The sequence below is a fragment of the Coregonus clupeaformis genome, chromosome 15 (genome assembly GCF_020615455.1).
Source record: "Coregonus clupeaformis isolate EN_2021a chromosome 15, ASM2061545v1, whole genome shotgun sequence".
In the NCBI taxonomy this organism is placed as follows: Eukaryota; Metazoa; Chordata; class Actinopteri; order Salmoniformes; family Salmonidae; genus Coregonus; species Coregonus clupeaformis.
This window is the reverse complement of record NC_059206.1, coordinates 42727470-42740974: the sequence shown is the minus strand read 5'-3', so window position 1 is coordinate 42740974 and position 13505 is coordinate 42727470. Positions and strand designations below refer to the sequence as shown.

The following is a 13505-nucleotide window of genomic DNA, read 5'->3' as shown; positions in this document are numbered from 1 at the left end:
TCACCATTGTTTAAATGTTTATAAAAACAGAGGGAAAGAATCACAGAACAGGTTGCAGATATTAAGAGCAGTCACTGAGGCAGAATAAAGACTAAAATCATACAACAGATAGGCTATCAAGACATGTAATAAATCACCCTCACACAGTTCACATTTTGCTGTATTTTGATGTTAGACAATTCTGTAATGGCACAGGCCTGCTGAGTAAATTCATCTGGCCTATCTCTGGTCTTTAGGTTCAACCAATAAACAGTAAGTGTTCCACACAGAAACATGTAGGCCAGCCAGTTTGCAAGGGATCTGTAGTCTCTTCTGATTAAGCAGAGGTATCTCCCCGACAGCATGGACTAATCTTTTACCAGGACTCAAATCTCATCCTTGCCAGCTGTAAACCCCACATGAACCCCTTTCCTTTCCCTCACCGAGGTATTGGATCTGCCATTTCAGTGTTTCCCCTAGGATGTTTTTCAGCAGAGGTAGTATGTGTGTGGGGGACGAATGGGGTCTTCCTGGGGCTTACATCTATTATAAAAAAATGCATATAGGGGAAACACTGCATTTCTAACTGTTTAGACTTCTTCGCTGTTATTAGAGTCGGAGAGTAAACTTTATGAACCCCTTTGTCACTGTAGTATGGAGTCCAAGATGTCTCGTGCATCTGCTGTACCCTCTCCCCTTCTCACTGTGGAATAGAGTTCAGGTTCTCTTTGAGTCTGTGTGTCATGCTGGGTATCAGGTTGACGTGGTCGTCCACACAGCTGCCCACACAGTTCTCCATCAGGGACCGCACGGCTGGCTCCTTGGCACCAGAGTCCAACAGGTCCCTGGCCTTGTCATTGCAGTGCATGGTGCACCTGGTCAGCCGGTCCTGGGCATGGGGAGACAAAGATAATCACAATCAAGCTACACATTCTCTGTATCGGCTGTCAAATGATATTCAAGGTTGTTGTCAACTAAAACAAAAAAGCACATGATACTCACCTGAAATTTCTCTAGTTCATTGGTCACTAGTCCTTGGGCCTGAGCCAGAGGGGTGTGGCAGCGTTCAATACAATTGTGCACCTGCGACATGGAGTCTGTGGAGCGTTCGCAGCACTCTGCACTGCACTTAAACATGAGACCCTGGGTACATTATGCACAAGACAGATTTGAACTGTGCACCTGATATAAGCCTAAGTGTTGACAATTACAGGTTGCAAATAATGTATGCTTGGAGAAAGAGAGGGCGGTTTGTAGATAATGCTGATTCCATGACCACTTACTTGCATCTTGCGAATGTGGTTCCGTTCTAAGCTTTGAACCATATCCTCTATGGTTTTCTGTACACGAGCTTGATGTGCCTCTGCCATCTCAAATGTTACTCTCAGTAGCGTGGCTATTTAAGCTCAATTCTAACTGTTAGAAGATAACGTTTAGCTACGATGCACAGCTGAATAACAGCCACACCAATTACATACAGAATGTTATTACAAGATTGGAAGCCTTATTACGTTACTGTTTCAACACAAGGTCACCTCCGTGAAAGCATGCTTCTTCGTTCAAATGCAAACAACGTCACATCTGCTCTAGTTCCGGCTTTATCTTGGTCATTTCCGGTTCCCAATATGGTCGCGACGTGACCGAAGTCTCCGCTTTGAAGTCCCAACTTTAAACTTACAACACTGTGCGGGTTCTATATTTGTTTCTCAACAACTTATTTGACTAAATTACGAGTTAGATAAGTAAATAGCTTGCTTCGTTTTAAAGATCCTCTGTAAACTCGTAGCTAGTAAAACTTCATCGTGAACTCCTTGTGAAGTCTTCACCACTGCTGACATTTGAAATGGTGAGCAGTGCACACTTATCAGTTATCAGACCTTTTTAATTGTCTGATTTTAGCTACTAACTAAGTGGGGTGATATCGTTTATGTTGTTAAGATATCAAGCAGTAAACAAAAATGCCAATCACCATGAAAGACTGCTCCTCAAAAGATCAAGTGTGCTGCCCTTTGACCCAGAGAGATTAACACACTTCTTGAAAACACTGATGGTACACATGTCACCACCAGCAGCAGTCTATGCTGTCTGGCCTTAATTGACCCAGCAATTCACACAATCATATTAAAGTGACATGTTTCTGACTACTGATCAGTTGTGAATGTGTAGCCTATGTTATTTTTGTCATTGAATTATGGTTTGTTTAATCTCTACTCAGATAACCTTTCTTGGAAGGAATTGAATGCACATGATGATTTCAAGAACCCTGTCAATCAGGGCACTCCTGTTCTTGGGGCTCTGTCAAGCTGGACGGAGGAGTCTAGCCTCAGCTCCAGAACGCAGAGATCCACCCAAGAGGATAGGTAAGCCAATCTCAGTCTAGACTCCACATTCCATTGTCTTTGTCAATGGCATCCAGTGTTGTGTGGCTACGCAGTAGCACATCAGTTCTGCATAGGTGTGTTAACACATCTCCATGAATTTAGTTATATTGGCCCAGAGAGCATTTCTATTTCACATATTTACATGACACACATTTTTTAACGTATTAATTGTTCATTTTACTCCCCTTGGACTTCGAATGACATTGCATTGTGGTTCTGTTCTATTAACAGCTGTGGTTGGAGCGGGCATCGGTGGCACAGCAACAGCTTACTTCCTGAGACAGGAGTTTGGGGCAGCGGTGAAGATCGATGTGTTTGAGCCAGGCACTGTGGGGGGGCGCTTGGCCACCCAGAACATTGGGGACTATGAGTACGAGACGGGGGGCGCAGTTATCCACCCCCTAAATCTGCACATGAAGCACTTCCTTGAAAGACTAGGTGAGACATGTTAGCCTATCAGAGATACACTTGCTTGTTCCTGAAAGAGTGCAGTACACATGCACAGACAGACTAATGACACCCATCTTTATTTCTCCCATGTTTCTCTCAGGTCTTTCCCAGAGGCGGGATGTCCCTGGAAAAATGGCCATCTTTGATGGAAAGGAGCTCATCTTTGAAGAGAGTGACTGGTTTATTGTGAACTTCCTGCGCCTGCTTTGGCGGTACGGGTTCAACTTCCTGCGGATGCAGATGTGGGTGGAAAGTGTTCTGGATAAATTCATGAGGTGAGACTTCAGTTTCTGCTACCTGTCTATTTACAACTCAGCAGTCAAAACCTTTATTATGAAATAAGTATGTTATTAATGAGAGAAGAGTGCTAATTGTAGGTATGTGATGTTTTGGTTCTTGTTTTTCCAGAATCTACCAGTACCAGCAGTTTGGCTACTCCTTCACCAGTGTGGAGAAGCTCCTGCATGCAATGGGTGGTGACGATTTCCTCACACTAGCCAATCAGACGCTGGAGGAGGCCATGTTGGGGGAGGGCTTTTCTCAGAGCTTCCTCAACGACGTCGTGGCACCTGTCACCCGTGTGAACTATGGCCAAAGTGTCCGCATCAATGGCTTTGTGGGTAGGTTTTTAGGCAACAAAATAAATGCACACCAAAGTGGTTTGATAAGTGGTTTCGAGTGCTCTTATGTGGCCATCCAATCAAATCTATTTTATCTTGAAAACATAAGGAAACTGAACTAATCCTTGTGAAATGTGTGATGTTGTCTCCAGGGGCGGTGTCTCTAGCAGGGGCAGATCCAGGCCTGTGGGCAGTGGACGGAGGAAATAAGAAGGTGTGCTCAGGACTCCTGTACCACAGCAAGGCCGAGCTCATCCCAGCACGAGTCACTGCTATCTCTGTCAAGCTGCGACCATCTAAAGCAGGTACATACACTGAGTGTACGAAACATTCAAGTGACATCAATAAGGGATCATAGCTTTCACCTGGGTTCACCTGGTCAGTCTATGTCAGGTGTTCCTGCTCTTTCCATGACATAGACTGACCAGGTTAATCCAGGTGAAAGGTATGATCCGTTATTGATTTAATTTGTTAAATCCACTTCAATCCGTGTAGATGAAGGGGGGGAGACAGGTTAAGAAGGATTTTTAAGCCTTGAGACAATTGAGACGTGTGCCATTCAGAGGGTGACTGGGCAAGACAAAATATTTAAATGCCTTTGAACGGGGTATGGTAGTAGGTGCCAGGCGCACCGGTTTGAATGTGTCAAGAACTGCAACGCTGCTGGATTTTTCACACTCAACAGTTTCCCTTGTGTATCAAGAATGGTCAACCACTCAAAGGGCATCCAGCCAACTTGACACAACTGTGGGAAGCATTGGAGTCAACATGGGCCAGCATCCCTGTGGAATGCTTTGGACGTCTTGTAGAGTCCATGCCCCGACAAATAGAGGCTGTTTTGAGGGCAAAGGGGGGTGCAATTCAATATTAGGAAGGTGTTCCTAATGTTTTGTACACTCGGTGGATATACACATAAATGTCTCAAGTAACTAACAGCACAGGTACTTGTTACATAAACCTGGAAGTAGGCTAAAATCTGTTCTGTAGCTGCTAAGGGTCTACTCATTCTCTCTTTCTCCTGTTCACAGGTACCACAGCCAGTCTTTATGAGGTAAACTATGTTGGGGACTCTGGCTCCGCCCATTCCCTGTATGACATAGTGATTGTGGCCACACCTCTCCACCAGGGAAAGTCTGACATCACCTTTGCAGGCTTCTCCCCGCCCATTCCCTCCCAATACCCTGGGCGCTACCACCAGACTGTCACCACCCTGGTCCACGGTCTCCTTAACGTGTCCTACCTGGGGACCTCTGAGAAGCCTTCTACCTTCAGTGTGTCAGAAGTTCTCACCACAGACACCAAGGGCTCCATCATCAACAGCCTCAGCTCTATTGACCCTGTGCACATCCCACCAGGCTACTCACGCCCGCCAGCCAGCGAGAGCAAGGTGTGGAAGGTGTTCTCTCCTCAGCCTCTGTCCCAGGAGCATCTCCAGGACATGTTCCTATCATGGGACTCCATCTCAGAAACGAAGTGGCTGGCGTACCCTGCTTACAGTCCACCACACCGCAGGACCCCTCCATTCATCCTCCATGAGCGCCTGTACTACCTGAATGCTGTGGAGTGGGCAGCCAGTGCCATGGAGATGAGCGCCATCTCAGCCAGGAACCTGGCACTGTTGGCACATCACCGCTGGAACTCCCAGGTGGGCAGAATCGACCAAGAGGATCTGCACACACGTCTGAGGGGAGAGCTGTGAAAAGGGAGGGAGGGAGAGAGGGAGGGAAAGAGGGAGGGACGGACAGACAGCAGAGGGGGAGAAGAGTAAATCATGAGAAATGGCATTAATATCAGTCTGAGAAATTCCACACCAAAACACTCCTGTCTAGGTGAACACTAGTCTGGGGTGTTCTGCCCAATTATGAAGCTATATCCATTGACCCACTATATTGATATATTTTGTATTGAAAAAGTCAACTTAAATAATATAGACTCTAACATTAGCACATCATTTTCAGCAAATGATATTCAGGAGATATTCTTGCACTGTGCTGAATAGAATGATCACTGTGACAACAACATAGCAAACTATGCTATACTGCAGGGTAAAAGTACAATTATTGTTTAATAGATGTATGTGTTGAACAGACAAGGCATTGGGTTTTCACATATATAGCTGCTCTAGATGGTACTGCTAACTTTCTGTATTTCGTAATGTTTCAAATACATCTGGAAAATGTACCCTGTGGCTACTCTAGACCCATCTATACATGTCTTCATGCTGCGTCTCAAGCTCTCTACCTCTGGCGTAGTGTTGAAAAGGTTGTAAAGCAAATTGGTTGGTGAAATTTAAGTGGTTGTGCAAAACAAAAAGGTTCTTGCAAGGAAAATTGGCCAAAAGATTATTGCAAAGGTTTTGGTGTTATACAATTATGAATACACCAATGAAGAACAAACCCCTATTCGCACTGATCATTTGATGTCGTTTGAAAATGTATTGTAGTCTATTTACATATTTCTAAATTGTGCCTTTGAAATTACTAAGCAATGCTCTTTATATCTGGGAATCAGCCTTTCTACTTGCTTTCAGAAAATCTTTTGTCTCTGTTTTTGGTATGTTTGTCATCTATGTGATGAGCAAATTGTGCCATAAAACTAGTCTTCCATTGGGACCAACGTAAAATATAAGAACACAAAGTACATCTATTTTACTGTGAGTGACAAGTATCCTTCAGAAAATATAGTCTTCTATTCTGGGAGGTACATTTCAAGTTTCTCTGTAATTACTCTGAGAATAACCATAGTTGGTTTAGCCTTTCTAATGCACTTTTAGAGGTTTTTAGGGTTTCTATGCGTTTGTGATAAAGAGTTAGATACTGTACAACCATAGTAAATGGTGCACTTTAATATATAGAATAGTATGACAAATTTTACAGCAAATTCCTAGATGTTTAGACATTAACTATATTGATGGAAGAGGGACAGTATTTTGAAGTCAGCTGAGTTGACTCCCAAATGTTGGCACAGATTAAATGCAAGCTTTTCTAAACAAATTTGAAATCAGAGTTTGTAATTGCGATATGTTTTATGCTCTATTTGACATGGTCTTCTATGGATTTTCAGGAAAAATTAAATGACTTCAATCTTGTTTTGTCCATTTTTTTAAAGAATGGGACTTGAAATCAATGTTTACAATCAGAATAAAGAGGTAACACACTGAAGTGATGAATGTCATCTTTAATTAAACAATACATACTCTGCCAGGCCCCGAAGATGCAAATAGCCTCATGTTCTTCAATAAACTGGACATTGAAAGCCCAACCACATTTTCTTATTTGCAGATAGCGCCATTTGCCCTGTGTTGTGGAGTAGTTCAACTAGTAATTTAACTACATTTTGCAGTAGCTTGGCAGTAGTTTAACTAAATTAAAATCATCATATTGTTTTCGGTAGTATAACTACTTCAACTACTCACTAAATCTTTTGCCAAAAAATAAGAAAATAAACGGGTAAGTCAACACACACTCACTGGCTGTCACACAGATCTCATTGCACTATTGACATCTGACTCCAGAGTGATGTGTTCTTGAAGTATACAAAGTTTCATAACTTTGTATTATATGACATTAAAGATATAATTTTTCTTGAGGTAGTTTTGATGTATTGAACTACTTTTTAAAAGTAACTATTTTCTCTTAAGGGTAGCTTTACCTTCCAGTGTGAAGTAATTGGTAGCCTTGTAAACTATATTTTGAAAGTTGCTTTATATTTTGAAATTGGTCAATAAAAGTAAGGGTCACATTGCTAGATAACAAAAATATTACTGAAAAAGGTACAGTAGCAATGATATTGTGAGAGATCATTGAGGGGTTCAAATGTCATACAGATATCATTCACTGTTCCCAAACAAATTAGAATTAAAACGGAATGCTCTGTACCAAAAATGACATCATCAGGTCTGTGCACAATGGATGAATTGTCTCTCTGAGGTGGTCTGTACCCCACATCAGAACACAGTGTCAGTGATACACAATAATAAATAAATAAAATATTCCAGAAAGGAAATTAGGTTTGCTTTTGACAACATGGACAGACCGTCCTACAACACCCCCCCGCCCCCCAGGGGCATCTGACAGGGGAGCCGACAATGGGTGACATTCACTCCCTGAATAATGACACGTCTGTGTTGTGGCCGGGATGTGTCACCCAGATGCCCCCAGGTAGGGAGGGACAATGGTACCACAGCCGCCTGTCCATGCAAAGCATGTGATGAGAGAGACAGTATAAAAGGGCCACTGGCCGACAAAAAAACAATACCCAGTTTGGACTGACCCTATACCACCTTCTATAACCAACCACAGAGCCAAGATGAGAGTCGAGGTGCCCATATTCCTCTTTCTGGCCGCAACAGGATTCCATGCTGGTATGATAATTGTGTGGTTTATATTCTTAATGTCATAACATCTCCAATATATTTTGGTTTAAATATCCGTCAGTTGTGGCATTTGATGAAGCATTGTACTAAGATGAATGCTGTTTCATGTTGTATTGTGCAATGGTAATGTAAATATGGCCTTTAGCCTATTTTTATGTGATTGGGTTTCTATTGAATCCTTACATTTGATGGATAACATGGCCTGAGAAAAATATGAGTTGGTGAGATATAATCACATATAATTTGTGTTGGATAATATAATATTCAAATTTGATAATAAATTGCCTTCTGACATCCCCAGTTCTCGCTGCATCCCTGGAATTGGCAGAAAAAGAGGACACATTTGCTGAGGATGGTAAGAAAGCCCATTATGGATGATGATAATGATGATGATAATGATGATGATGTTGAGTGCATTCCTGGCAACTCATATAGGTTTTTCACTTTTTCCAGTGGGGCTGGAGCAGCTAAGTGACCTGCAAAAGAGAGGTACAATTATCAATATCTCAGAGATGCTTATAAAGGAGCTTCTGCTCCATGCACAGCTACTGCCTTATCGTTAACAGCTGCAATGAATTTGACTGAATTTATCTAACTCAACTGGATTTTTTTGATGTACTCAAGGGCACAAATGGCTCGTAGTGCTAAAGTTTGCATTAAGCAAAATAAATTCCCTCCCTTTCTCTGTCCTCAGATCAGGAGCAGTTCGAAGCAGCTCAAATGAATGGTAAGACAGTGACACAGGCACTGATTCAAGTCTATGACCTGTCTGAAATTGTCTCGCCATATAATTTGTTTTCATTTTAATTAACACGATGAAGGAACAATCATTTCCATATTTCCTTCCATCTACAGAGGATGCACATAGTGAGGATGTACGCTACTTGGGTAAGGGAATCCTACCCTTATAAAAACAAATAAGGGGACATCAGAGCCATTGTCTGTCTTTTTGTGCATTTGGACTATTGATAGTGAAATAATACGATTTGACTTCTTGTTTTCCTTTAACAAATGTTATTTTTCATATGTCTACTGTAGAGGCTGTTCAAGATGAAAATACTGGTAAGGACTGTAGTCTGCTGTAGGCATGTGCATACTTATTAATCAACAATATTTATATTTTTATATTATCTTTATCTTTTAACTCTGCATTGTTGGAAAAGGACTTGTAAATAAGCATTTCACTGTTAGTCGACACCTGTTGTTTACGAAGCATGTGACAAATAAAAATGTATTTACAATACGTTTTTGAAAATGTAGGCCTATTTTTAAAATGTTACAGAGGAGAATGACACTCAGGAGGAGGACATGGGTACGAGCATATTTCACATGTTGAAATTACAAAAAATTGGTTACTGATGGTCACGTGTTTTTGCTTAGTTTGTTCAGATTACATGATTTTACTCCTTTCGCTTTCCAGCAGACAGAGACAGAGACAGAGACGTTGAAGCAGACGAAGAGGGTAAGGAAAGGTTGAATGCATGGTGTTCAAAAACACACCTGTAGATGGAAATAAAGTGTTAGAAGACCGACATGAGGGTATCAGCAGGAAATTCAATGGATGTATGATTATGCAATTCAAAATATTATGATGATTATGAAGATTATATATTTGAGATTCATGGAGGTACATGTATAAGCCTAACTCTCCCGTTTTCCTACAGAGTCTGAGTCTGATGAGGAAATAGATGGCGAGTATTTACCTTTTTCAAAATACACTACATGACCAAAAGTATGTGGACACTTGCTCGTTGAACATCGCATTCCAAAATCATGGGCATTAATATGGAGTTGGTCCCCCCTTTGCTGCTATAACAGCCTCCACTCTTCTGGAAGACTTTCCACTTGATGTTGGAACATTGCTGCGGGGACTTGCTTCCATTCACCCACAAGAGCATTACTGAGGTCGGGCACTGATGTTGGGCGATTAGGCCTGGCTCGCAGTCAGCGTTCCAATTTATCCCGAAGGTGTTCGATGGGGTTGGAAACACAAATTCGTCTAGAATGTCATTGTATGCTGTAGCGTTACGATTTCCCTGCACTGGAACTAAGGGGCCTAGCCCGCCCCGAACCATGAAAAAAAGCCCCAGACCATTATTCCTCCTCCACCAAACTATACAGTTGGCACTATGCATTCGGGCAGGTAGCGTTCTTCTGCCATCCGCCAAACCCAGATTCGTCAGTCGGATTGCCAGATGGTGAAGCGTGATTCATCACACCAGAGAACGCGTTTCCACTGCTCCAGAGTCCAATGGCTGCGAACTTTACACCACTCCAGCCGACGCTTGGCATTGCGCATGGTGATCTTAGGCTTGTGTGCAGCTGCTTGGCCATGGAAACCCAGTTCATGAAGCTCCCGACAAACAGTTATTGTGCTGACTTTGCTTCCAGAGGCAGTTGGGAACTTCGTAGTGAGTGTTGCAACTGAGGACTGATTTTCACTCAGTGGTCCCGTTCTTGTGTGGCCTACCATTTCGGGGCTGAGCCGTTGTTGCTCCTAGACGTTTCCACTTCACAATAACAGCACTTACAGTTGACCGGGGCAGTTCTAGCAGGGAAGAAATTTGACGAACTGACTTGTTGGAATGGTGGTATCCTATGACGGTGCCATGTTGAAAGTCACTGAGCTCTTCAGTAAGGCCATTCTACTGCCAATGTTTGTCTATGGAGATTGCATGGCGGTGTGCTCGATTTTCAACACCTGTCAGCAACGGGTGTGGTTGAAATAGCCGAATCCACTAATTTGAAGGGGCGTCCACATACTTTAGTGTATATAGTCTTGTTGACTGCCTGTCTTGTTGACTCTGGGAGTAGAAGTTCATATACACACACTATGTTATATAATATCCCCCTTTTTTCTCTCCACAGATGAGCTCATTGAGGACAAAGCCAGAGACAAAGTGAGGACAAAGCCAGAGACAAAGGTGATCATTTCTTAATTTGACCCCTCTAGTGTCCATGTTCCATCAAAATGTGTGTGTGTGTGTGTGTGCCTGCATGCGTTTGCTCTAGCTGTTGTTGAAGTTATTTAATATTTTCCACTCCTCATAAAATGTGAAGATGCTGGGGTTTGACTTGATTCAGATAAGATTGTGTCCCAAGTGGGATGAAATTGACTGTAAAGGAATGAGCTTCATCAGTTTACCCTCTAGTTACACTCTACATTTCCATCTGATAAAACTGGAATCTTACAACACACAGTAAACACAAATGTACCACAGTTGTATAATAGCGTCCTGGCAGTGCAACATGTTTTTATTACACTCATGCGAACAAGTAATGACATCTTTGTTGTCCTAAAAACGGTGCTTTGTAGTGAGCACATCAACATCATATGTTGAATAATAGTTTTATAGTTAACAAGCTACTTTTACCAAAAGACAGTGAAAACTGTTTTTATGAACTATGCCAGTCAGTCCGAGTCACTGTAAAAATATAAATGTTATACACAAGCATTCTTTGTATGGTCAAGATTTACTCTTTGTGAGTTTATGAGGAAAACCACATCATAGAGCTAGACTTTATTAGTGACCTCATAACTAAAACATTCCATGGAAAGACTGTCCTAGACCACGAGTCACAAGATGTCAAACTAGTTGAATTAGTTAAACTAGAAGTCCTAGGTTTTACTGCACAACTTCTAGGACACTGACAGCAGTGGCAACATGATTGTTTGTTTGAATGTTGGCCCCCTTGCTTTTACACTATTTAGGACAGAAATCCAGGGCACTCCAAGACGCCTGTCCCCAGATGCTCATCTGTGCTTGATTTATTTTGCATCATATGCTGTGTCCTGGGTTATTTCTGGACCCGAGATGCACCGTTCCTTTCCTAGCCTGTATGAGTCAAGGGAGGCACATTTTGGACAAACTATAGGACCAAGGTCATTATCTACATGTTCAGTCCTTCATTTTAGGCTTTGGGTCTTGATTCCTGAAAATAAATTAATATCATGTATTGTAATCATTTACAACTAGTTTCTAGATCATGGGGTTAACCTTCATGTGAAAATGCACTTTACTGGGCATGAAAGGAGCCCTTACGTCCTGTATCAATGACTTTTCACAGCTTCTGTGCTAGAACGAGTCAGGTCAGGAGATGATGGGGGTTGGTTGAGGAATCATACACGTGGCTTTGAGACTCCTGGGGGAGTAGGATACTCGTGTGTGTGTGTTGGTCAGAAAACCTAAAGGAATCAATTCTCACTTTATCTGTGTCACAGCTTAGGTTGAGTGAGCCTGCAGGAGGCATCATGTGAGGAGGCAGAGCCTGCAGACCTCCCCCCACCTTCCATTACAGAACCTGAAGAACACTGTGCATCGGAAGAGTTTACTGTCAATAAAGAGAAACATCTCACCATTATATTACACTCCTGTGTGACTATCCTTATGCAATAGGTATTTATTTGAAATGTCATGGTTTATGAAAAGTGAGTCTTTCAAAGCACCTTAAAAAAAAACATTCAAAGAAACCTGTACAGTGAGGGAAAAAAGTATTTGATCCCCTGCTGATTTTGTACGTTTGCCCACTGACAAAGGCATGATCAGTCTATAATTTTAATGGTAGGTTTATTTGAACAGTGAGAGACAGAATAACAACAAAAAAATAAAAATTTAACACGTCAGAAATGTTATGAATTGATTTGCATTTTAATGAGGGAAATAAGTATTTGACAACTCTGCAAAACATGACTTTGTACTTGGTGGCAAAACCCTTGTTGGCAATCACAGAGGTCAGACGTTTCTTGTAGTTGGCCACCAGGTTTGCACACATCTCAGGAGGGATTTTGTTCCACCTCCTCTTTGCAGATCTTCTCCAAGTCATTAAGGTTTCGAGGCTGACGTTTGGCAACTCGAACCTTCAACACCCTCCACAGATTTTCGATGGGATTAAGGTCTGGAGATTGGCTAGGCCACTCCAGGACCTTAATGTGCTTCTTCTTGAGCCACTCCTTTGTTGCCTTGGCCGTGTGTTTTGGGTCATTGTCATGCTGGAATACCCATCCACGACCCATTTTCAATGCCCTGCTGAGGGAAGGAGGTTCTCACCCAAGATTTGACGGTACATGGCCCCGTCCATCGTTCCTTTGATGCGGTGAAGTTGTCCTGTCCCCTTAGCAGAAAAACACCCCCAAAGCATAATGTTTCCACCTCCATGTTTGACGGTGGGGATGGTGTTCTTGGGGTCATAGGCAGCATTCCTCCTCCTCCAAACACGGCGAGTTGAGTTGATGCCAAAGAGCTCCATTTTGGTCTCATCTGACCACAACACTTTCACCCAGTTCTCCTCGGAATCATTCAGATGTTCATTGGCAAACTTCAGATGGGCATGTATATGTGCTTTCTTGAGCAGGGGGACCTTGCGGGCGCTGCAGGATTTCAGTCCTTCACGGCGTAGTGTGTTACCAATTGTTTTCTTGGTGACTATGGTCCCAGCTGCCTTGAGATCATTGACAAGATCCTCCTGTGTAGTTCTGGGCTGATTCCTCACCGTTCTCATGATCATTGCAACTCCATGAGGTGAGATCTTGCATGGAGCCCCAGGCCGAGGGAGATTGACAGGTCTTTTGTGTTTCTTCCATTTGCAAATAATCGCACCAACTGTTGTCACCTTCTCACCAAGCTGCCTGGCGATGGTCTTGTAGCCCATTCAAGCCTTGTGTAGGTCTACAATCTTGTCCCTGACATCATTGGAGAGCTC

The 13505-nt window shown here is 42.6% G+C and overlaps 3 protein-coding genes across 7 annotated transcripts; 2 read left to right on the top strand and 1 right to left on the bottom strand.

The window, feature by feature from the left end:
- Positions 1 to 4: 4 nt before the first annotated feature.
- Positions 5 to 1549, bottom strand: LOC121582408 (protein FAM136A). The gene is made up of 3 exons (XM_041898163.2): positions 1263 to 1549; positions 982 to 1122; positions 5 to 868 (listed from the first exon to the last, which is right to left on the bottom strand). Exons 1-3 carry the CDS (start codon positions 1347 to 1349, stop codon positions 680 to 682), a joined length of 417 nt encoding a protein of 138 aa, XP_041754097.1. The 5' UTR covers positions 1350 to 1549; the 3' UTR covers positions 5 to 679.
- A 40-nt stretch (positions 1550 to 1589) lies between these two features.
- On the top strand, positions 1590 to 6591 carry LOC121582405 (prenylcysteine oxidase). Its single transcript, XM_041898161.2, has 7 exons — positions 1590 to 1825; positions 2195 to 2339; positions 2592 to 2798; positions 2911 to 3085; positions 3219 to 3430; positions 3583 to 3735; positions 4459 to 6591. Exons 2-7 carry the CDS (start codon positions 2219 to 2221, stop codon positions 5127 to 5129), a joined length of 1539 nt encoding a protein of 512 aa, XP_041754095.1. The 5' UTR covers positions 1590 to 1825; positions 2195 to 2218; the 3' UTR covers positions 5130 to 6591.
- Positions 6592 to 7671: 1080 nt separating this feature from the next.
- Positions 7672 to 12172, top strand: LOC121583294 (cell division protein DivIB). 5 transcript variants are annotated; one of them, XM_041899475.2, is made up of 11 exons: positions 7672 to 7793; positions 8107 to 8160; positions 8241 to 8294; positions 8500 to 8532; positions 8661 to 8693; positions 8844 to 8867; positions 9088 to 9117; positions 9229 to 9267; positions 9470 to 9496; positions 10674 to 10729; positions 12028 to 12172. In XM_041899475.2, the coding sequence occupies exons 1-11, from the start codon at positions 7739 to 7741 to the stop codon at positions 12061 to 12063; spliced, it is 441 nt and encodes a 146-aa protein (XP_041755409.1). In that variant the 5' UTR covers positions 7672 to 7738; the 3' UTR covers positions 12064 to 12172. The 5 variants fall into 5 exon arrangements, with proteins under 5 accessions (XP_041755409.1, XP_041755408.1, XP_041755411.1 ...); XM_041899474.2 differs by having other exon boundaries at positions 9226 to 9267; XM_041899476.2 differs by having other exon boundaries at positions 7673 to 7793; positions 8259 to 8294; positions 9226 to 9267.
- Positions 12173 to 13505: the final 1333 nt, after the last annotated feature.